Here is a 24515-nt window from a genome sequence, read left to right on the forward strand (position 1 = left end):
TCAAGATTAAATACATTCTAGTTTATAGATTGATTAAGGGTAGAACTGGGAGAGTGTAGTATGACCACCCTCGAAAGAGGAAAAACAAAACATGAATTTTCAGAATGAGATGTGTGGGATCTATGATAATTGTTTAGACAAGCTATCTTTTCCTATACCCTGAGAAGAAGAGCTCCTGTCTGGAAAGATTTTTTCAGTATATTTAAATAGAGATCTAGACTTCCCCAGTCTTGGTTTTCTATCTGAGGTCCTAGCTAATCACAGTGACCCCAACCTTTGATTAGTATCTTTTTAACAACACAAGCTCCAAAGCAAGAGAATATATAGGAATTGGAATGAGAAGTATGGAATGTAGACAGTCAGCCCCGAATAAATACAGGTTTTTTTTTTTTTTTTAAATCAGTCAACATTTTATTGTGAGAGTTAACTTAACACCAAGTATAACAAGAAACTTGATGGCTTCTGGCCAGTGGTGCTGGTGATTATAGGCATTGGCCATGATATGGGATCATAACAAGTTCTAAACACTTGTGCTATGTGGTCAAAATCTAAGATATAGGAAGTGGCACTGTGGTTCAAGTGGTAGAGTGCTAGCCTTGAGCTGAAGAGCTCAGGGACAGCCCAGGCCCAAAGTTCAATCTCCACAACTCACCCCCCCCCTAAAAAAATAATCTAGGATATAGTATATTTTACCATTTATTTATTGAAGGTATCATAGGAATTATCTTGTTGTTGTTGACCATGGAACTTGAACTCAAGGACTGTCTTCTGCCTGATCTTTTCTTCTGCTCAAGACAAGTGCTCTACCACTTTGAGCCACAGAGCCACTTCCACTTTCCTGGTGGTTGAGTGGAGATAAGAGTCTCATGGACTTCCTTACCCTGGCTGGCCATGATCCTCAGGTCTCAGTTTCCTGAGTAGCTAGGATTATAGGTATGAGTTACTGGTATCCTCCATGACAGGAGTTTGGCCTAGTGGTTAAAGTGCTTCCCTACCATGCACGAAGACCCAGGTTCGATTCCTCAGTACCACATACATAGAAAAAAGCTGGAAGTGGTGCTGAGTCTCAAGTGGTAGAGCTCTAGCCTTGAGAAAAATCCAAGAACAGTGCTCAGGCCCTGAGCTCAAGCCCAGAACTGGAAAAAAAAATAAAAGATACAATTTATATTCTCTTTTCGGGGAGGGAAATGGGGACCATGTCATGAGAAAGGGTATCAATGTTTGTGAAGTGATGCACCTTCTATCTGGTGAACATAATGTAACCCTTCTATTAATTACAATAAATAAAAAAAGATTAAAATAAATTAAAAATAAATTAAAAAAAAGAATTTCAACTTCAGGGAAGTGGTAGAGTGCTAGCCTCGAGCAAATGAGTTCAGAGACAGTGCCTTGGCCCTGAGTTTAGGCCTACAATCAACAAAAAAGAGAATTTCAGCTTCTACATAGAAAGCATGTAGTAAACAAATAATTGGAGACCTATTAAGAAGGAGAAAAAAATATAAATACAGACATATAAGCTATAGCAGATTTCCTGGAGAAATGTTTAGGAAATTTTCACTTGGTAATTATTAATGTGGATATAACAATATGTAATTGCATAGTACACATCTAGAACTGTCCTAGCAGAGGATTACAATTGCTCAAACCCTGGATACGTAAGGCTTTATAGGATGAGGCCAAATTAATGGACCTCCAGGACATGGAAACAAGAACTTAATTATAAGTGACTGTTATTCTTTATGTATTATGTTTTTCTCTCTTCTCTTGTGTTGCCCTTTGGTTAATCTCATATTGTTACAGTATCCCACTTTGTTACCTGTTTACTTGTTTATTTGAAATAGGAGGGGAAAAATGAGAGGAGAGGGTTGGAGGAGGGAAATGGGGACAAAAACATAAAAAGAACCATCAATGTGTGAGATGTAATGCACCCTCTATCTGGCAAATATAACTAATCCCTCTATACATTGAAATAAAAATTATTTAAAAAAACAAAAAGAACAATATGAAATTGCAGCCTAGAAAATGGAAGAATGTTCTAGTTACTTTCTAGTCTGTGTATGTAGCCTAGTTGGATGTTTTAGTTTTTGGTAAGTTCCAGAGAAGTACATGAAAGTTTTAAAATAAAATTGTCAGGTCCCACATTAAATGTAATTTTAATAATTATACAAGAATGAAGTTTTTACTGGGCACAGTTGTACACACATAAAGTCCCAGTCACTTGAACATTACATGAATCACAAATTCAGAACCACATGGGCATCATACCAAGAAACCAAGTAAAAAAAACCTGGCTTTTGCACAAATAATCAAATACATGAGAGAGGATAGGATGATTGGATTTAACAAATAATGAGTCCATTCAGGAGACAACTGTTGTGTAATCAGACCTGGTCCTAGTGTTTTAATTGATGGGAGGTGGGGGGGGGTAGTAGAGAATATATGCATATAAAACCACTATGTTAAGAACCACAGAGACAAGACTTTGAGTAAAGATGGCAGATCACAGTTTCAACTTAAACATGTTCTCAACCCATCTAATAAACCTGTGCAGATTAAGTATGATTTGCCTGCTATAGCTGGGGGAGTCCCTTTAGTAAAAAATAAAATGGTACATGGTGTGGTAATATAGCAAGTGAGAAAAAAAGAAATCTATCTATATGGTGACTGAACAGAATGGAATCAATTACCAAGCATGTAGGTTTGATGTATAATGACAGAGCCCTCATTACAGTCCCCATTACAGAGTGCTTGTGCCCAGAGCTGGGGAACTTACTCTGTAACATTATCCTGTTTACCAAGTACCCTCCGCTCAGAGGGTACCCCAGTCAGGCAGCCAGAGGCTGAGCCAGAGAAAATTCACTGCTATGAATCCATTCTCAAGAAAGGCCCAATGCTGGTGTCAGTGGGTTACACTTGTAATCCTAGCTACTCAGGAGCTGAGGTCTGAGTATCGTAGTTTGAAGCCACCCTGAGCCAGAAAACCTGTGAGACTCTTTATCTCCAATTAACCACCCCAAAAACCAGAAGTGGAGATGTGGTTCAAGTGGTAGAGCACCAGTTCAAAATGCCCAGTCCCTGAGCCCCAGTTCCAGCATAAAAAAAAGAGACCAATGTCCCTGTCCCCCTCTGTCCATGTCACTTTGGCCTAACTCTAAAGGGAAAGTGCCCTCTAAACATTAGAGACCTCCTCCTTATCTTATGTCATTGATTTTTCCCCCAAAGAATATTTATTTTTGTACTTGATCTATGTTAGGTTAATTGTTGAAATTGTTTACTTATATGATGATGGAAAATAATAACCACTAAGCTATAGTACTCACTATTTCTGTAATGGATAAGGATTCTGTGTGTGTGAGCATGCTTGTATTTTTCTTTTCTTTTTGAATTTTATTATCAGTGTGATGTATAGAGGGGTTACAGGTACATTCGTAAGGTAGTGAGTACTTTACTTCTTGAACATAGTTAGTCCCTCCCATCTTTCTTTCCCCACTTTCCTCCCCCCATTCCCTCCCAAGTTGTAAAGTCCATTTCCAGCCTATTGTCTTGTGAATGAGTAAGGATTTATGTTATAAATGTTCTAAGGTAGGATAGCCAATAAGGAAGAGGAGGCTTATAAAGCAGGAAAGGAGTGAGTGGATTGAAGACAGGGCTAACATCCCAGGACTCATCTTGCTCTCAGCGATGGAAGGAGGTGGAAGAGCAATAAAAACAAAAAAAGACCTAGGTATTCAAAATGCTACTGCTCTGTGATAGGGTTGACAATCTTAACATTTGTTCTCTCCAAATTGGATGTTTGCTCCTCAAAAAAGACTTTTTCCTCTGCTTTTCATGAAGGCAAAGAGAAGATAAAGATAATATGGTCAAGTATGAAATGTTAGATTTCACATTTTTTTTATATGGCATAAGAAATGTATCATGTCAGAACAGAAGGGGAAATTCATACCAATTTATATCTTTTTAGATTTCTATGTGCCATATCTTTGGATTCTTTTCTCTTTGTTAAGTGTTAGATTTTATGAGGTTGTACTCCTGAGTGGAGAAATATTTATCTCAGCCCAAGCGCAAAGTGCGTAATACTTTGACCAGTACCATATTATGTGATTTTATAGAAACATGCTCTGTTTCCCTTAAGAGCAATAAGCTTTTGAACAAATATTGGGATACCTACTTTGTACCTATTCTGTCGTTTACAAAAGTGAATAAAGAGCCTTTGTCAATAATTGTCAGAATGTGGTAGATATGTCCTGACTGTGGGCCTGAATCCAAGATTTGCATGTTAGAGATACTAGTAGGGGCACAGGGGGAAAATTGATGATTAGTGAGCACCTTCTGATAAGATTTTGATTTTGATTGTCAGTTGCACAGAGGGAGAAGAGGAGTTAGTCAATCTATTAGGCTTTATGGAACCTAATAATAAATAAACAATAAATACAAGTATCTGAGTGATCATTTTGTTTAGGACCATATCTTGTTCTTTATGCTAATACTGGGGCTAATACCTAGCGTCTGGGTGCTGTTGCTTAGCATTTTTGCTCATAGCTGGCACTCTACTGCTCGAACCACACCTCCACTTTCAGCTTTTTGCTGGTTAATTGGAGACAATAGTCATTCAGATTTGTTTCCTCGGGCTGGTTTTGAACCATGATCCTCCGATCTCAGCCTCCTGAATAGCTAGGAATATAGTCGTGAGCCACTGACTTTAGTCATACACATCAGATTTTTTAAGACTTAAGGGTTAAAATATGAGTCAGTATTTGGGGTTAAATACAATATGTTACTATTTTTTTCATCTTGTTTTACCTTTTAAGGTATCTATGGAAGTATTCTTCATATCAGTTCTCCCTCAGAGCAAACACCAAATTTTCTTTTCATTATCTGTCCTTAGGCTTTTGCTTGTTTCTTTCCCCATTAAATGTAGCTACCCTGCCATGGTCCTTTGCCCTTTTGCCCTTGTGCCCAGTGCTCCGATGGCATGAACTTAACTGTGGCTGCCATTTCCTAAGATTTGTTTTCACTTACTCACTGAGGTCATTAAGCAAACATGAAGTGAGAGCCTTTTGCAAAATGCATCATGTGATAATTCAAAGGCAAGAGATGGGGCCCAAGAGACAATTAACCTAGGGGCTTCTGCTCTTCTCTAGAATTCAGCGTGGTGAGGATGGTTAAATATGTATAGTCTCCCATCAAAAATAGGACATGTGTTATGATAAACATCATCAGTCACTAGTTCAGTCCTTTGTGACTTCAGAGGGAAAAGACTCAGCTCAACATGGAGCTTTAGCAAGGTCTATAAGAGTGCATAGGGGTTCCCAGGAGAGAAATTTAGGATTTCACACCCAAGGTATATGTAAGAAACAGGAACAAGAAGGTAATTGATACTTTAGGAATAGCTGAGGACTGGGGACAGATGCAGCTCAATGGTAGAACCCTTACCTAAGTATATGTAATGCCCAAGATCAACCCACAACATTGCCAAAATAAAAACAGAAGTAATGAGGTACACACTCTAGTAAGAGTGTAAGATTTATCTAAAGATAAATCAGGTATTAAAAGCTAAGAAAGCCGGATACTGGTGACTCACTCCTGTAATCTAAGTACTCAGGTGGATGAGACCGAAAGGATCTCGATTAGAAGCCAGCCCAAACAGAAGAGTCTGCAAGACTTCATCTCCAGTTAACCAGCAAAAAACCAGGTTGGAGGTATGGCTCAAGTGGTAGAGCATCAGCTATGATAAAGAAAGCTGAGCCAGAGTGGGAGAAAAACATGGGAGGGAGTAGCAATGTTTGAGAAGAAATGTACTCATTACCTTAAGTATGTAACTGTAACCTCTGTACACATCACTCTGACAGTAAAATTTAGAGAGACAGAGACAGACAGAAAGAGGGACAGAGAGAGAGAGAGAGACAGAGAGAGAGAGAGAGAGAGAGAGAGAGACAGAGACAGAGACAGAGACAGAGAGAGAGAGACAGAGAGAGAGAGACACGGGGGGTAGGGAGGATATGTGCTGGGGCCCGCTCCTGTCATTCTAGTTAAGAGGCAGAGATCAGTTGGTAGGATCAAAGTTAAAGGCCAATAGGAGCAAAATCTTAGTGGGTTTCCCCCGCACCAAAAAAAAAAATCCTTTTCTACTTATACTGAGAAGTGGTAGCAGACACCTCAGCATTGTGGAAGGTATAAATAGAAGAATCTCAATCCAGTTTGGTTACCATATCTGGAAAAGAAAGCAACAGGGGACAGACATGGCTCAAGTGTGAGAACACCTTCTTAGCAAAGTGCAAGGCCCTGAGTTCAAAATCTATTCTTATCAGGAGGAAAACAAAAGAGCTAAGAAAGTTAAGAAGCTTATATTGAATTTGGGCATTAGACCCTAATTTTGTGGGGTATAAATATTATGTGGGATTTCTGGGTAGAAAAATTACATGATCCAGAGTATACAAATTCACCTGGCTGCAGAGTAGTTGGTGAACAGACAAATAGATAAGAATCTAGGTTCATTCTACAATGACTGCTTTGTGCCCCATCTGTTTATGCTGAAATGCTCAATGGTTTGGGACAGCAAAGGTTTATTTCTGTGACTTTACATACGTGTCTGCCAAGGTTGGTGTGGTCCTGTACCATGTGACCTTAATCTAGTCATCAGTCTGAATGCCTGTTTGGTATTTGCTTATGCCAACTCTTAGCTGGCATTCATTGTTTTGTTCACATTTAATTGGCCAAAGCAAACATACATAGATAAATTGGTGAAAGCACGTCATTTGGCCAGGCTGGATATGAATAGGGTCGGAATATATTTCCTACTCTAGTTACTGCAAGTCATGTGGCAATAGGTAGAGATACAAAATGAGGGGTAATGCTACAATCTGCCACACCTTACTCCCCTAAATCACATCTTAGAACATTTCTCCAGTTATTTTTATAAACAACAACAAAACAAAACCAGAAAAAAAAAACAGACACAACACCAACCTTCTTCACAACTGTATGCCTCTCAAAACTTCTGTAGAAACTGCCTTTCTCCTTTTCCATTCTAGTTTTCTTGGGAGCCAGTTTGTCTCTGCTAGTCACTCCAGGCCCATGGATGCCGATAGATGTAGGTACGAGGTTGCCTGGATTATGATGCTTCATGAGGAATGATCTCCACATCCCTTGTCTTGGCGTTTATCCATTTTGCTACCAAGAGCAGTGAAACAACAATGAAAGCTTTCCCACAGGCCTGAGTCATCTTAGGCAAAGTGAATGTGCATTGATTGTAGTAAGGCTTAGCAAACCCTGGGCTGCCTCAAGTCCTTCAGACTCTGGAGACCTGGAGCTGCCTCTCTGTGACTGGGTTCACGGAGCAGGTGTGGTCCATCAGGGCAAGGCCTAACAGAGTGAGGTAGGCACACCAGGGGAGCTTTATGGCTGGATGTTCTGAACCAGATCCAGATATTGCTAATAATAAGTAATGTTCAGGTGACTTGAGTTTCACTCTGTCTTCTTTTGTAATGAGCAACAGTAACACTTCACCACAGACCATGTCTGGCTCTTACAATACGTACTTAGATATTTGCAGCTTACCTTTTGGTAGTGTTTGTTCAAGAAGGAATATTCTGTGTTTGAATATATACACATTACCTTTTCAATGCACTGTTGGGGAAGTCATTAGAGTGGCTAGGATTTTGAAAAGTAATGAGAGCACGATAGATTCAAAAATACCACGTATTATGCATTGGTGACACCCCTTCTTCTCACCCACCCAGCAGCCCTGAAGCACCTGTTAGAAATTAATGATAAGGAATTAAATACAAAATGAGCAGAGTATTCGAAAGAGTGGGAATTCAGCTAATGAGTGCTTCATTGCTTATGCACCACACTAGTTTACATGTGGGCTAGTGTTAAATGGAAGTTCTGTGTGTGTTATTAAAATACTGGTCTGGAATTTTGGAGAACTCGTTCCTACGCTCAGGTTTCTTCTTTAAATCCATGCGTGCATGCATGAGTTCTCTGGAGAGGTCCCTCTCTGCACCATTGGAACTTTACTGTGCATTCCACAGCAGGCTCTCACACAGCAAGTTGCTTCCTGCAACAGATTATGAATTCCCCCAAATCACAGACAATTGCCTTATTTCTTGGAGACAGATGTGCAGCCAATGCTGTTGACTTGCTTTGAATCATTGAGATGCTTTGATACCTTCACTGCCCAGCAGTGTTGACTGTGTATCCCAAGACATTGTTTCTGTGTAGCTATAAGCATATATAAAGGAAATGATTAATTACACTACAAAAAGCCATCTGTGACTTGATGTTTAAACAAGAAGATGGGTCTGCGAATAAAACTGACCAGTCTAGTAGTAAGGGTACTGGCTCTTGATACTCCCTCTTCATGGCCCATGGCATGTATGGTCAAATCCAGGCTGGAGGTTGTACTGGCTGAACTGCTTCTACAAATAGCTATGAAGACAGTCCCATGATGAGACAGACTTTCAGGGCTGCGCTTTCCTTAAAATTTCATTGCATTTTTAAAGATGAGTGAAGTTTAACTCTTCATTTATTAATTAGCTCCACATCTCTGATATGAGGAGAGATAGAAGAAACATTGCATCAGCATTAAAAGGAAAATTTCAAAATAAAATGAAACAGAATTTTCATCCATTCGTTTGGTATAACTCATTCCTTATAACAGTGTGTGTGATGTGCCTGAGCCATGTCTTTCATATTAATTGTAGTCTTGCAAATCAACAAAGCTAAAAAATAACGACAAGATAGGACAATCACCACACCAGTCTTCCAAAAACTGGAGAAATGGAAGCTAACAGGCAGTCTCTCAGGCACAGCTTTCATCATAGGTAGGGGTAAGCCTGGCTGTTTAATGGCAGCTGGGTCTGCCCATAGGAATACTAGATTTATTGTTCAGAAAGGATGAAAGGGTGTAGAGGCGAGAGGCACACTTGTTCATACAAGGCAGATAAGACAAGTCCACATACAGCAGATTTTATCCCATGGGAAAATCCCTTGGATTTTGAATTTGGGAGCTAAGAAGTTACTATCGTACACCGAGGTACATTATGTACCAGCTATTCTATCAGTAGACAATTTGGTTAGATCCTACAATGTGAAACAATGCAAAATATCACTTAGGTAGATAGGCACAACTTACAGAGAGGCCAAGTTGTTGCCTAAGACAGCACAGAGGAATGAAGAATTACTTTTACAGTGCAGCCAAACAGATGATGTTTGAAAAAGGATGATCTTAAACTCATATTCCTCCTGTCTCAGCCTTCCAAGTGCTAGATTATAAGTGTGGGTAACCTCATTGGGCTGCCATCCTTCTTTTTATTATTATTTAACCTAATATTTTTCTTGTTCTACAAAGAACATTGGGCATACTTTCTTAAAAAAAAAAGTTGTAAGGTGGATTTTACTGAGACACCACCACTACCACCACCACCAGTCAGTAATGAGTAAGGACAGAGTGCTGCATGCTATGCACAAATCTTAGAACTCCATCACTTCAGAGTCTATTTTACTCAACAACATTTGTGTCTTATTAGAAACAGCTTCAGCGACTTTACTGGATATCCGGTGGTTCACAAAAATGCAAAACTAACATTTTTAAGAGACTGACGGAGTTAGAGGAGTGGTAGAGCAAGCTGCAGGGAATTCAACCCTGGGATGAGTTTTACAAGTCGTGAACCAACAGGAAGGAGTGGGATTTAGAGAAGGTGGAGTTGAACTTTGTCAAAGGCAATGAAAAGAGTGGCTCTCAGACTTTTAAGAATTGCTGGAGAATGTCTCGACTTTTGGCTCCCTTTCTAGTTGGAAAGGTAGGAATGTCTTTGTGAAAAGTGCTCTCACAATGTTGGTGGCATCTGATTAAATATAAAATTCACACTTGGTTCCCATTTTTATTTTTATTAGTTGAATGTTAAGAATTCTTCTATCTCCCACACTGCAGTTTAAGATCCTAGTGACTTCATCATGAATAATGAAATAGGTATTTAGGAATTCTAACAGAATGAGTTAAAGTTGTAAAATAATATGATTCTTTTCTTTTTTTTTTTTTGGCCAGTCCTGGGCTTGAGCTCAGGGCCTGAGCACTGTCCTTGGACTTTCTCAAGGCTAGAGCTCTACCACTTGAGCCTCAGCACCACTTCCGGCTTTTTTCTATGTATGTGGTACCGAGGAATCGAACCCGGGTCTTCATGCATGCTAGGCAAGCACTTTAACCACTAGGCCAAACTCCCGGCCCCAATAATATGATTCTTTCATATAACTTGGTGGCCTAGAAAAACTATTTTGGTTGAAGTGATCAGTGAAGGAATAATTCGGGGAAATGGTTTTATTTCTTGCAACATGTCAGAACTCTCTGTAAGATCAAAGAAAACCATCTTTCTTTGTGTAACAATCCTTGCATTATTCAATTATAAATTTTGGACAAGGATAACAGGAATTAATACTTGACAAGATGGCAGGAAAATGATGCTGGTTAGTGGAGTGGTTTCACTGATGGAGCACCTGCTTAGCAAGCACGTAGCTTAGTCAGATTCCAAGACAAAGAGAAAAATAAAATAAAAATACTGCAAGAAAATGAGTAAAAAATTTATTTTAAACATTCTTTAGGCTTCCTTAAGACCAGTCACAACAGGTTTTCTAATAGTAGTCAACTAATTTGTTGTAATTTCTCTGTGAATTCCAAATTGTACATTGTATATGATGGGACTTACTTGCTCATCCATTATAATGATGGAATAGGATGCTAAAGAGCTAAAGATGCTCATCTCACTACCAGATTTGGAACGTTCAAGGAACCATCTTCCCCAAAGCATGCATCTGACAGTAGTGAAACATTGAACCATCTCCTGCAGCTTGAATTGTTTATTTATAATAGCACTCACATTCATTTCAGGCTTACATTGAAAGAAATATTGTCTGCAGGGGTTGGCTGCTCTGGACTGTGCTGACCCCTCCCAATGAGGTAAATGAAACCAAGTTCCTGTTGCCAAGATGCTTACCAGCTAGAGTCAGAAGTTAGAACCCATACAAGATATCGCAGGATTTCTGAGTTTCATCTTCTTCCTGATAAATGTTAGTTAAAATAATAATGTAGATTCCATGACTGTTTTGAGGAATCATCAGCCTGAAATTCCTTTGGCCAGGAAACTTCTTTTTCCTTCTTCAGCAAACTTTATTTTTATTTTTTATTTTTTGCCAATCCTGGGGCTTGAACTCAGGGCCTGAGTCCTGACTTTGGGTTTTCTCAAGGCTAGAGTTCTACCACTTGAGCCACAGCACATTTCCGGCTTTTTCTGTGTATGTGGTACCAAGGAATTGAACTGGGTCTCATACATGCTAGGCAAGCACTGTACCACTAGGCCAAACTCCTGGCCCATTCATCTTTTTTTTTCTTAATTAACAAAACAACTTTATATAGCTAATGCTTTGTTGGTGGTGGAAATTTGGGATGATTCTTACTGACAGACCCTCAAAATTTTAGGTGGATTTTATTTATTTAAGTAGCATTCCTATGGATGCAAGTTAATAGGTTTCTAAACCTTTAGTATACAGATTAGCAAACCATTAAAAATAAGTTTGAGTCAGGCACAGATCACTCATACCTATCTAATTGAGAAGTGGAGATCTGAAGATAGAGGTTTGAAGCCAACCTGGGCAGAAAAGTTCAAGAGATTCTGGCTTCAGTTAACCAGATTTGAAGCAAGTCCAGGCAAGAAAGAATGTTAGACTGATTTCCAATTAACTACCAAAAAGCTGGAAGTAGAGCTGTTGTTCAAGTGGTAAAGTGCCTTGAGTGAAAACACTAAGGGACAGCCACTCGAGCCCTGAGTTCAAGCCCCAGTATTGGCAGGCACGTGCACACACACTAGTACAGAGCCAGACTGGAGGTATGACTCAAGTGGGAAAGAGAGTGTCAGCTGTTAGTGCAGAAAGCTGAGGAAAAGTACATAGCCTTGAGTTCAAGCAACAGTATCGGTAAAAAGTAAATAAATACTTTAAAATAAGCATGAAAACTTAACATATTGAAAATAAATGATTATTTTAATCTATAAGGAGCCATTAAAGGAATCTATTAGTATGCCAGAGGGAAATAATAATATTTCCAAATTGGGAAATGGTCTCTGTTGGTTACTTAACGTAAGAGTTGACATTGATGGGGGGAGCAGGAAAGTGTCCTGGGAGTGAAAGCTAAATTTTGTATTACAGAAAGAAAGTTTTAGTATCTTCTTTTCTGGATTTTTTTTTTAAAAAAAACATGACAAATCTACATCTCTTGGGAAAAGTGTTGAAATTCAGCCTTCTCAGAGGCAGTAATATTATTAACTGCATTGTGCCTGTGTGGTCTCCCTCAGATACAGCAAACATTCTTGTTCACTGAAACTACTGTTTCATAGCTATTCATTTAAAAATTAGTTATTATGAAACCAAAGTGAACATGTATATACATACATATGTGTATATATGTATTACACTTGAATTCAGATGTGGGTTTGATGTAAACAGTGCTTATTGTATATACCTGAATCAGTTGTAAATGCATTAAAATAACATTTCTGTGGTATGAAACTGAGAGTATAACAACATCTTTTTTATTAAAAAAATACCACTTGTTTCTTCATAGACTTTCAAATTAATGGCTCAGTAAATAATTCTAAAGCATCTGATAGGAATATTTCAGGCTTCAGAAATAAATGTGCTTACAATTTAACAAAGTGAATACTAGAAAGGTGAAACATGTTATTGGGAGGTGGGAAGGTACAGGGATGGGAGGATAATGAATGGAGAGAGCAGAGGTTCAAGAAGGCAATCTTAGCATCCAGTGAAAATGGAACTGGGTGACTTGAGGAGATAGGTGGAGCAGGATAGCTGGGGAGAATGATGGAAGGATGACATTGGGCAAAATGCGTTGCACTCAAAACTGGCATGCTGAATTTATACAATAGTAATTTTTAAAAGTTGATAAAAAAAAGTGAACTTACTTTGGCTCTTACCTTCAAGAGGTTTAAGGAGGAGATTAAAACATTCACAGATCAGCTGGGTGCTTGTGGCTCATGCCTATAATCTAACTATGCAGGAGGTTAAGACTTGAGGATCTCAGTTCAAAGCCAGCCCAGGCAGGAAAATTCATGGCATTCTTTTTTTTTTTTTTTTTTTTGCAAGTCCTGGGCTTGAGCTCTGGGCCTGAGCACCGGACTTTCTCAAGGCTAGAGCTCTACCACTTGAGCCTCAGCACCACTTCCAGCTTTTTTCTCTGTATATGATATTGAGGAATCAAACCCGGGTCTTCGTGCATGCTAGGCAAGCACTCTACCACTAGGCCAAACTCCCCGCCCAATTCATGACATTCTTAACATTTTTCATATTAAACACCAAAAAACTAGAAGTGAACTGCATACCCAAAGCTATGGACATGGTAATGGAAATATAAACATAACTATATAGACATAAAAACCTATGACTCTATAGACATAATGTTTTATTTCATAAATTAATGTTTCTATGACATACAAACCCTTAGCCTAATTTTGATTAAGTTCTAAATACTAAGTCCCAGTGGTTATAAATCGAGATTCCCTCCTTGAACACTTGTTTGTTAAACTTGTCATTTAAAATATGATGTAAAAATCAATGTTAATAAATTCTCAAAAAAAAAAGGAAAACAAAAACTAGAAGTGGAGCTGTGGCTCAAGTGGTAGAGTGCTAGCATTAATGGGGAACTACTAAAGAGACAGCAGACCTCGCCCCGAATTCAAGCCTCAGTACTGCTATGAATGGCACCAACCCCAACCTCCTCCTCCACCAAAAAGTAACCAATAAAACATGTAGAGATCTTACAAGGGTTATTGGAGATAGAATAATAGGGACTAAAAGCCATGAAAGGATTAGGCAGTGTTGCAATATTTCAGAAAAGGGAAAGCATCCTTTGGATTTAACCAATAACCAAAAGAACCCACTGAACTGGGTATTAAGAAGTATGAAAACATTCTGAAGGGTGGCAGTAGAGAAGAGAATGGGAACAGGGTGGAATTGAATCCAGTAACTCCAAGGGAACTTGGGGGAGGAGAAATAGTCTTGAAAGGCATCAGGATGTTCAGTTTCAAATAGGCCAGAGAGTATGAGTTGTATTTATTCAGTGCTAAGATTCTTCAAAATGACGGAGCATGGAAGGATTCTTACATGTGGACTATAATTTACTGTTTGGACTGCAGGAAGTGTCGGGGGGCGGGGGGAGCTCTAACATGGGAGGTCAGAGGAGAGTCCTGTGGCCAGAGTTGTCTAAGAGCTATACTGAGAAGAAACACTAGTTCCAAGGCATGTTGATATTAGTCCATCCACCCCCTCCCCCCCACACAAAAGGAGATTCCTCACCAAAAATTCGGTGGAGAAAAAATTAACAGTAAGAGTTACCTGTGTTTCTTTTCAGAGCTATTTAATACTGAGAATTCCCTTGAGACTCTCAAGTAGGGTAGAGTGTACCCTCTCCCACACAACTTCATCCTGTTTTTCATGGATTATCTCAGGAAACTCCTTTGGGCAGCATTGCTTTATATTTGATATTAATGGCTGGAGCAGAGGTAGTGGTGCTATGTGTGAAAACAGTAGTGGGATCAGAGATCTCCTAGGAGGAAACATCAACTTCAATGATAGTTGGCTCTCAGTAGCTGTGCAGAAAGCCCATGCCTACAAGAGGAGATTATTGATTTATTAGCAGGGCAGGAATTGGCTGGATATTGCATGTTAAGGCGGGGTGGGGGGAGGGAAAGCCAAGATTAATAATGTAGCCTTAATGTAAATCAAAGATTCTCATTTTAGTCTTAACCTGAGAAGCCATGGGAGATACAGCCAAATGTATTCTGTTCTGTGGACACTAGTGAATTTGCTAGAACAATGTGAGGGGAGTTGTTGGGTTTTTTGTTTTGCTTTTTCTCATCAAATGTATTTCCTTTAAATTTTCGTTAAGATGCTTGTGTGTTTGAGTTCCGGACAAAAAGTAATTTCATGAAAGTTTTTTTCTACCGTAAAAAGACAGCCAAATGTTTAGTTAAAAAGAAAAAAATAACTAGGGGGCCAGGAGTTTGGCCTTAGTGGTAGAGTGCTTGCCTAGCATTCACAAAGACCTGGATTTGATTCCTTGGTACCACATACATAGAAAAAAGCTGGAAATAGTGTTGTGGCTCAAGTGGCAGACCACTAACGAATTTTAGTCTATCATCAGACCTTCATGAGCATCTATTTCTTCTTCACTAAGCTTTTTCAGCCTCATTTACTTATAAGGAATTAATAAGTTTCAATATTTTGTTCTTCCATTCAGGTATTTGCCTTTGATTATTGCTTTTGGTCCATGGATGAATCTAACACTACGAAATATGCTGGTAAGTTGACTCTGAGTTATACCTGGCCTTTCCCATTGTATCTGTTTTCTAGAACTATTCTAGTGCTTGCTTTTCCTATGTAGCTCACATTCTTTTCAGTTCTAGCAGATGGTCAGTAAGATCTGGTTTCAGGCTAGGGATGTAGCTCAGTGGTAGAGCACTTCCCTAGCATGTACAGGGCCTTGAGTTCAATCCCCAGCACTATTTAAATAAAAAAGAAAAAAAAAGAAAGCAACGGAAACATTGTTTTTGAATCTAGCCTACTATTCACTTTCTAATCACCCCTGAACAGGAGCTTCCAAGTTTTTGTTTCGTTTTGTTTTGTTGTTGTTTTATTTTTACCTACAAAGGGGGTAATCATGTTCAGAGATGGGAATTGATGGAACAGTTGCTTCAAGTTGTAATGGTATCTGCTATGATGGTCCTATAAAGGTTTAATTTGCTGTTGTGTTTCTTGGCACTAAATGTGAAACAGTTGCCTTCCTCTTACATAAGCGAAGCACGGTGCCCTGTGTCAGACCCTGTGTGCTCTGAGCAGTCCCATGAATAAAGGTACATGTTCCTCAGGGAAATGGTTGTCTCCTAAATTCCTGTTAGCTGGTATTCTGTCTTTGAGCATTTATTCCCATTTTATGTAATACAAATCACTGCTGTTTTATTACTGTTGCCCTTAAGTGACTCTTCCCTGTCCTCCTGAATGTCAGTCCTAATTGTCTTAGTTTAAGAGGGAAGTATAGTTTATCTCCTTGAATTAATTTTTTTTCCAGTCCTGGGCTTGAGCTTAGGGCCTGAGCACTGTCCTTGGACTTTCTCAAGGCTAGATTGAGCCTCAGCACCACTTCCAGCTTTTTTTCTATGTATATGTATGGAGGAATCGAACCCAGGTCTCTGTACATGCTAGGCAAGCACTCTACCACTAGGCCAAACTTCTGGCCCAGATTAATTATTTTTTGATTGACAGTATCACGCACAATACACTTTAAATAGCATGTTGTGGAATGCCTAAATCAAGCTAATTAACATGTACCATCTCATATACTTATATTTTTGTGCTTGCCACGCTTAAAAATCTCAGTGATTTTCAAGAATAAAATACATTATTTATTGTCAGCATTTGCACAGTCGATTCATCAAACTAATAATTTACTTCAGAGTATTACAAGGGAACTTAGAGCCTCCTTCCAGCAGTAACAGCGTTTACTGAATTGCTTTTTCACTTAATAAATATATACATATAAATGTGTATTCATGTGTATATTTGTATGCATATGTGTATATAAGGGATATATATGTATATAATGTGATTGTGTTTTAAAAGATTGAGCAATAAGAGGAAGTTATTTGCTTACAGAAACTTATCTTTTGCTTATTAGCTTTTTTCTTGCTACACAAACTGAACTTGTTGAGAAATGATTTGATGTACAGTGATTTCGAAGGTTAATCACAGGACCAGGAGTGTAGCCTAGTAGTAGAGTGCTTGCCTAGCATGCAGAAAGCCCTGGTTTCGATTCCTCCGTACCACATACATAGAAAAGGCTGTAAGTGGTGCTGTGGCTCAAGGGTAGAGTGCTGGCCTTGAGAAAACTCAAGGACAGTGCCCAGGTCCTGACTTCAGACTTCACAACTAGCAAAAAAAAAAAAAAGATTAATCACCATGAGCCAGAAAGATTGCTTCAGTTGCTCACATTGAGTAAATTAGCCTTTCCAGACATCCTGCCTGCAACTTCAGTAATGTATTTTATTAAAATGAATAGCTCATTTTTAGTATTTGTTGTAATTAATTAGTCTTTTCATCATCCCTTTGGGACTGCTAATAAATTCTGCAAAGTCTGGAACTCTGTCTTGACTTTTAGCACTGTCTGTGTTTTTTGTGCTAGATATGTGCTTTGAGGTTTAATTCAAGAACACAAGTTGACCATTTCCTTTAGTCGCAGACACCAATAGGGGTAGATACCACAAAGCCTAGTATCTCCCCTTTTTAATTGCTATTATTTAGGATGCAGCAGATAAGTCTTCTTAACTATAGATTCTCATGCACTTTTCAGTGTCTCTCAGGACCCTTCATCTATTGACTAGAAACTTGTACTCTCTGAACTACAGTAAAGCTCCTTTATAGTGGAGTCTCATGTACCTCCCACCCCCCTGGCTTATGACTTCACACCACCCCATCCATGTCCCAACCCAGTGTTAATTCCTCTGATACAACCCCGGAAACCAAAAAGTCTCACAGAACCATGCTTTAAGTGTTCACGAAGCTCTTACTCTGTGTGCAGGTAGGAAGGCCTTAAAAAATAACGTGAGAAGAAAAAAGAAAAAAAAAACATATCAAGCAACATTTGGGGATAATATTTCACTCTAAAATGCACAAGGTTTGGGTTGCTTTTTGTTTTTCTTCTTTTCTTTCTGCCAGTTGTGGCACTGTCCCTGAGTTGTTGTGCTCAAGACTAGCGCTTTACCACTTGAGCCTCAACTCCACTTCTGGCTTTTTGTAGTTAATTGGAGAAAAGAGCTTTATGGACTTATCTGTCCTGAATAGCTTCAAACTGCAATCCTTAGATCTCAGCCTTCTGAGAGCTAGGATTACAGGTGTGAGTCAGTTACATGCCTGCCCCTCCTCTTTTTTTTAACTACAGCTGTGGCCCTATGAGACAACTGCAGATTCATTAAATCCAGTGATGAATTCAAGTTAAAGGACATGAAATTTCTGTAGCTCTCCATTTTATGTTCAGAAATACCTTAAAAGAGTAAAAAAAAATATTAATGTACTGATAATAAAAACATTTCCTGAAGTTTTAATTGCACTATCACTTCAAAGACCATATCCAGTTAGCCCTGAAAGAATATTTCTTAGCTAAAAGAGTAATCACTCGGGGCCGGGAGTTTGGCCTAGTGGTTAAAGTGCTTGCCTAGCATGCACGAAGACCCGGGTTCGATTCCTCGGTACCACATACATAGAAAAAAGCCGGAAGTGGTGCTGAGGCTCAAGTGGTAGAGCTCTAGCCTTGAGAAAGTCCAAGGACAGTGCTCAGGCCCTGAGCTCAAGACCAGGACTGGCAAAAAAAAAAAAAAAAAAAAAAAGAGTAATCACTCTTCAAAAAGCTTGGGAAAAGTTTTCCCCCTCTTATTCTTTAAATACCTTCATCATTGTATATATTCTGTGGACTGTCTTAGCAAAATGTATTTTCTCAGCATTTCATCTGAACGATTTGCCTAGTAAATGTGCTACTGATAGGTTAGCTGATTGGTTTCCATACTAATTTTATTTTCCTGTTTCCTTCATTTTGAAAAGAAATAGCAGTTCTTAACTGTGAATAGAAACATTAAGAGAGAAGCATTCATTCTTTGGTGGGAAACAGGGGAAGTGGAGAGGGGGAAATCTGTATTTCCTGGAGCCATCCTATTTGTCAGACTCAATGAATAATGGCATCATTGATACTGAGTCTAGACATTCAAAAGGGCTCTCAAGACTGGGAGCTGTGGGAGGGGCATGCATGGATTGAGAGGGCCAAGAGATACAAGGGCTCTTAAGAATGGTATGTCATGTGAAAGGGTATCAATGTATGTGAATTAATGCACCTTCTATCTGGCAAATATCATGTAACCCTTTTACTAATTACAATAAAAAAATAAATAAAATTTAAAAAAAAAAGAATGGTATGTCAAAGTGGTAAATTCTCGGTGATGTAAAAACCACCAGAAAAGAAAATTCTTCTACTCTCGGGTGGTTTTTATTGAAGACCTCGCTAATTCTCTAGTATGCATAGTGGCATTGCAGTGAGTTAGTTGGCGCATATGAGGATAGTGGGTTGGTGAATCTCATGATGCTTCTGTTTCCTCAGAATGTAAATTCAGAGTTCCAACTAACTATAGTAGGAGGTTGAGCTGAGGACTAAATGACATGTTCTTTTGAAGTACGTAAGTCAGTACTGGACATATTGGAAGCTGTCCCTTAATACTCATCATCATCTTTACTGTTACCTCGCTGGGACTAGCTTCAATGCCTTGCATTGTACTGGGATTTAGGAGACCTGGCTTTGCTATAAGCTGCTAGACTTTCTGGGTGATAAAGATAACCTTTGTGGGTCCCTTTTACTTCATGTGTGACCAGGTGGAAATGTGACCTAGTAGGATCTCAGAACCCCTCTGCCCTTACACCCACCCCCAGGTCTCTGAGAAAACATGAATCAGCCATTTTATACTGGTGGCACAGCTGGGATGGACAAATCAAAGGCTTGTCTGTTAAGTCATTTGCATTGCATTGAGTTATTCTTTGAGACTTTTTCTTTTTTAACATTTAAAGTGTATTAGCTCTTCCTCTTACTACCCTTGAGCCAGATAACTATCATGTTTGTCTGGTTGGTATTTCTGAATCTGAAGAAAAAAAAACCTTAGTGCTGGATATGAAACCGAAATCATGACAGATGTACATAACCTATAACCTCCACTCACCTCCAGTGTATATTCGTACAGAGAGCCACTTGGAAGTTATTTATTACAGTCAATTCTGGTCAACTTGAACATCTTTATAAACAAAGTCACTGCTAATTACAATTAAGATACTCTTCTTTGTGGAGGGGGGTACGGTATTAGTCTTTGAACTTGTACTTGCTTGTCAGGTACTCTACCACTTGAGTCATGTCCCCCATACCACCTCCTCCCCTTTTTGCTTTAGCTGTTTTTTTTTAAATATGATCTCATTTTTTGCCCAAGCAAGCATGAATGGATATCTCCAATTTATGCTTTCTATATAGTTAGGCTAGCAGTCATGTATCCCCATCCCTCTCTTCCCTCCCTTCCAGTGCCTAGTTATTGGTAGAATGGGCGAATCTCATGAACTTTTTACCTGGGCTGGCTTCCAACCACAATCTTCCCAATTTCAGCCTTCTGAATAGCTAGGATTATAGGGGTGAGCCACCATGCCCAGCTGCAATTAAGATATTCTTGACAATGAACTAATAGTTTAAAATTTTCCTAACATGTACTGTGTTGGTAGATAAAAGTGACTTCTAGTCATCTTGTTTTTAAATTTTTCTACCTGGTCTCCCCTCACCTTAATGCCAGGTGTGAAACCCAATTTGGTGGTAGGATATGTAGACAGGTCAGTGAAGTTGAGAATGGCTTCTCCTGGCCTTATTACTAGATTGTTGATTTAGAGATTATGTAACCATTCTAACCATATGGCATGTTGTTTAAATTTGCTGAAACCATGTGTGTTCAGGCATTGTTAATATCCTGCAACTCAGGGGAAAGGTTGTACATCTGCCTCTTATTCTGCTCACATTGCTTTCTGCAGTAGGGGGGTGGGGTGTGCTGTGGAGAGGGAAACCCTGCTTGATTTTTTGCTCCTTATGGTAGAGGTTATATACTCAGAAGTAGAAATTATTGATTTCACATTGCTTAGCTGAAGCAAGAGGAATGGGGAGACAATGTATTTTTTACAATTTAAAGTGTTTGATTTGAATGGAGGTCACATTTCTAGTAGCTAAAGGCAAAGGCATTCAAGTGAGGTTTCTTGTGCTCAAATCTTGGCTTTGCCACTTCTCTGCTGTGTAGCATGAGGCAATACTACAGTGAAGGTAGATTTATTAGATGTACAGCAAGTACCCTGATGGAGGAAATGATCGATAATTGTCAGTTTTTAGGTTTAAACCATAGAAAAATTCCCTGTAGTTATTAAGAACATTCACAACTAGCTATTTGAAAAATTGTTATAATGATGAATATGGTATATATGATATGTGATATATGATATAAATTGTTACAATGTGTATGATTGTTAAAAATGATATTTGCCATCCTAAAAGACATTTATTTAAAAAACCTGAATGTGAATTTTTGTAGATTTTTTCTTTTTTATAGTGTATTTTGAATTGTCTCATCCATACCTGACTTGAACATTCTTTTAGTGAATCACCTTAAGTTGTTTCTGAGCATTTAATTAAGTTTTCATAGATTAGCAACCTTCTATTCATTTATGTTAACTACATCATCTAATTACAGAGGAGTACAAGTGACAATTAAGGAGCAAATGCAAAGAAGTCTTTCTAAAAATGTAATTCAAAATCAGGTGCTGGTGGCTTACATGTATGATTCTTGGGAGGCTGAGATCTGAGGATCAAGGTTCAAAGCCAACATGGGAAGAAAAGTTCATGAGACTCTTTATCTGCAATTAACCACCAAAAAGTTGGAAGTGGAGCTGTGTGTGTGAGAGAGAGTGTGTATGTGTTTGGCCCTAGGGATTGAGTTTGGGCCTAGATGCTGTCCTTGAGTTTTTTTGCTCAAGGCAGCTCCGCTTCTGGCTTTTGGTGGTTAATTGGAAATAAGGTTCTCACAGATTTTCCTGCCCATGCTGACTTCAAATCTAGATCCTCTGATCTCAGCCTCCTGAGTAGCTAGGATTACAGTGAGCCACCAGCACCTGCTGTGTACATTATTTTTGTTATATATTCTGTATGTGCATTTGTGTGTCATATGTATGTTTATTTTCTTTCTTACTCCTATTTCCCTTCATTCTGCTCAACCTTAACATCTTTCATACTTCGATTTCTCTGACTGTATCCAGGTTGTAGGAGTTTGCTAACACCAGACATACATGTATTTATAGGAGTGGAAAACAGTAGCTACAATATGAAATATAGTCCTGAGCAGTAATTTGAGCAGAAAGTTCCTAACACTATGCTAATCCTCTTACACACAGTGAGTAATGTGATCATGCAACACCCAATTAGATAGAAACGATTATTGTCTATTTGGCAGATGAGAAAACTGAGGTTTAGAGAGGCCTCACCACCTCTGACAAAGCTAAAAGCAGGGATAAATGTGGACTATGTTAAGGACAATGATGCCTGCTAGAGAAAACTTTGTGAATTCTCCTCCTGTCCCAGGCATTTCTTTCTTCATTCCAAAAAGAGACTGTATTAAAGAAACTCTATTGGAGTGTTCAGGCCTGGAACCCAGCCATGAATGCTACTAAAGCCTTCTCCCTCCTGTCAGTTCTTCCCTGGAGTCCTGAAGATATTTCTTTGCTCTGGGCTTTGCTTTAACTCCCAATTGCTATAAATACTATGTACTACACAATGCAGAAGAGAGGCTGGGCCAACTCTGCTACTTCATCGGAGAGACAGTGTGAAGTGCCATCGATCGAGCAGGCAGAAGTGAAGGGGACATTTCCTCTGTCTGCCGTTGTTGTATGTGCCAACCCACCTCTGAGTCACTCCAGCAACTTCACAGTGGAGGCCACTCCATTTTCTTCTTTCATCCTTGCCACCAGTGCCAGGAGGCAGTTGTGTGACTTCTGACCCCTCCTCAGTGAGTCAGCCTCTTCTCTTCATCCAGCAACAACAAAAAAGAGAAGACCAAGCTCCTGCCCAGTTCAGTACAGTTGGAAACAACCATATGCTTGAGTCACCCCACGCCATGCTGTGCAAGTGACACTCAGAAGAACTGCAATGCTGATAGCCCTTGGAATGCACCATGGAAAAATAGTCCCACTGTTTACCTTTACCCCATGGCCCAGTTTCCCCGGTTCCTTACCAGACTCCTGCATGGCGAACTGCTGTAGCTGATTAAAAATTACAACTTAAGGCTGGGAGTTTGGCCTAGTGGTAGAGTGCTTGCCTAGCATGCATGAAGACCCAGATTCAATTCCTTGGTACCACATACATAGAAAAAGCCAGAACTGGTGCTGTGGCTCAAGTGGTAGAGCTCTAGCCTTGAGAAAACCGAAGGATAAGTGTTTAGGCCCTGCGTTCAAGCCCCAGGACTGACAAAAAAAAATTACAACTTAACATTTAATTTAAATCTAGCCTTAAAGAATTTTTGTCCTTTTATTTGAGCTCTGTCGTGATTTTTGTTTTTTTGGTTTTTTTTTTTTTTATCATTTTAATTCAAACCTGATGTGAAGACACCCAGCATGAGAAGTTTTTAGAGCTGTATTTCCATATTCTTTAAGAAGGAAATTCACTTAAACCTCATCCATCTTAGGCATCCTTTATCCCTTGAGGTGTGTGTGGAGGACCTGTCTAGTCTTGCACTGTCCAGGTGCACTGATTTGGAGCTAGGCCACCTGCCAAGCTCAGACTCATCAAAATCACTGTGGCTGTCAGCCCTGCTTAGAAGTGGAAAAACACCCTTACAAAGGTGGAGGCCCACAGGAATTCCAAGCCACAGATACAGAGCACAGCCTCTTCCCCACTGCCACCATCACCTAACAAGAAAAGATGCTGGGAGAAAAGGAAGAAAACTGATCAGATTATTGATTGTGTTTGTATTGATCAGCTTTCTGTCACTACAGTGACATTCTTGAAATAACTGTCTCATAAAAAGAAGAGAGGACAAAAACATGAGAAGGGGTATCAATGTGTGAGAAGTAATGTACCTACCACCTCACGAATGTCAAATGTAACTGTAACCCCTCTCTCTATACATCATCCCGACAATTAAAAAAAAATACTAAGAGTGAGTTGTAATGTAGCAAACAGGGTAGAAAAATTCTCATAAATTTGCATCTGAATAAATTTGTATGAATAAACATTTAAAAAAAAAGAAAAGAGGGTTGTTTTTTCTTGGGGGTGGAGGTGTGGTTGGTTCATAGTTTCAAATGGTCCTGTCAGGGTTGATTCGCCTGTCTGCCTTGGTCTGTCCTGTGATAGACAATGTACCATGGCATAGCAAGGAAGAGAGAGGGGGAGGGAAGAGGAAAGCAGGGAGGGGAAAAGGAGGAGCCACCACCACAACCCTCTTCAAATACATTGCTCGAGTGATTCTACCACTTCCCAGTAGCACTTCCTGGGGATCAAGCCTTTTATATCACATGGGCTTTTGAGGGCATTGAAAGTTCAAACTTACCATATTCAAATCATAAATACTCTTCCACTATTTCTTTTGGAAAGCACATATTCTATCAGGTCTAGCCTATGCATTGCCATGCTTTTAGAGATTTATTCAGCTGTGATCTGTATGTGTCTGCCTTGTTTACTGATGCACATTGTAAACAGCACAGGGTTTATGCCATCCTGTTTCTCCCGCTTTCTAGACCTTGGCCCACTCTACGTCTTCAGTAAAGAAATATTTGGCAATATTGATGACTGGTGCCTTTTCTCTTATTCTCAGTTTCTCTCCTTCAGTGCTTTGCTCGTTTCCCCACTCCTA

General features: G+C 39.3%; 1 protein-coding gene across 1 annotated transcript in view; it reads left to right on the plus strand.

Moving 5' to 3' along the window:
• Kif13a (kinesin family member 13A) overlaps positions 1-24515 on the plus strand; it is a 168118-nt gene that overhangs the window by 56790 nt on the left and 86813 nt on the right. Inside the window, 1 exon segment of the mRNA XM_090356335.1 lies at positions 15305-15365. Within this exon segment, the coding sequence (XP_090212461.1) occupies positions 15305-15365 (61 nt within the window).

Source organism: Megascapheus bottae, chromosome 22 (assembly GCF_031878675.1).
Source record: "Megascapheus bottae isolate mThoBot1 chromosome 22, mThoBot2.hap1, whole genome shotgun sequence".
NCBI lineage: Eukaryota > Metazoa > Chordata > Mammalia > Rodentia > Geomyidae > Megascapheus > Megascapheus bottae.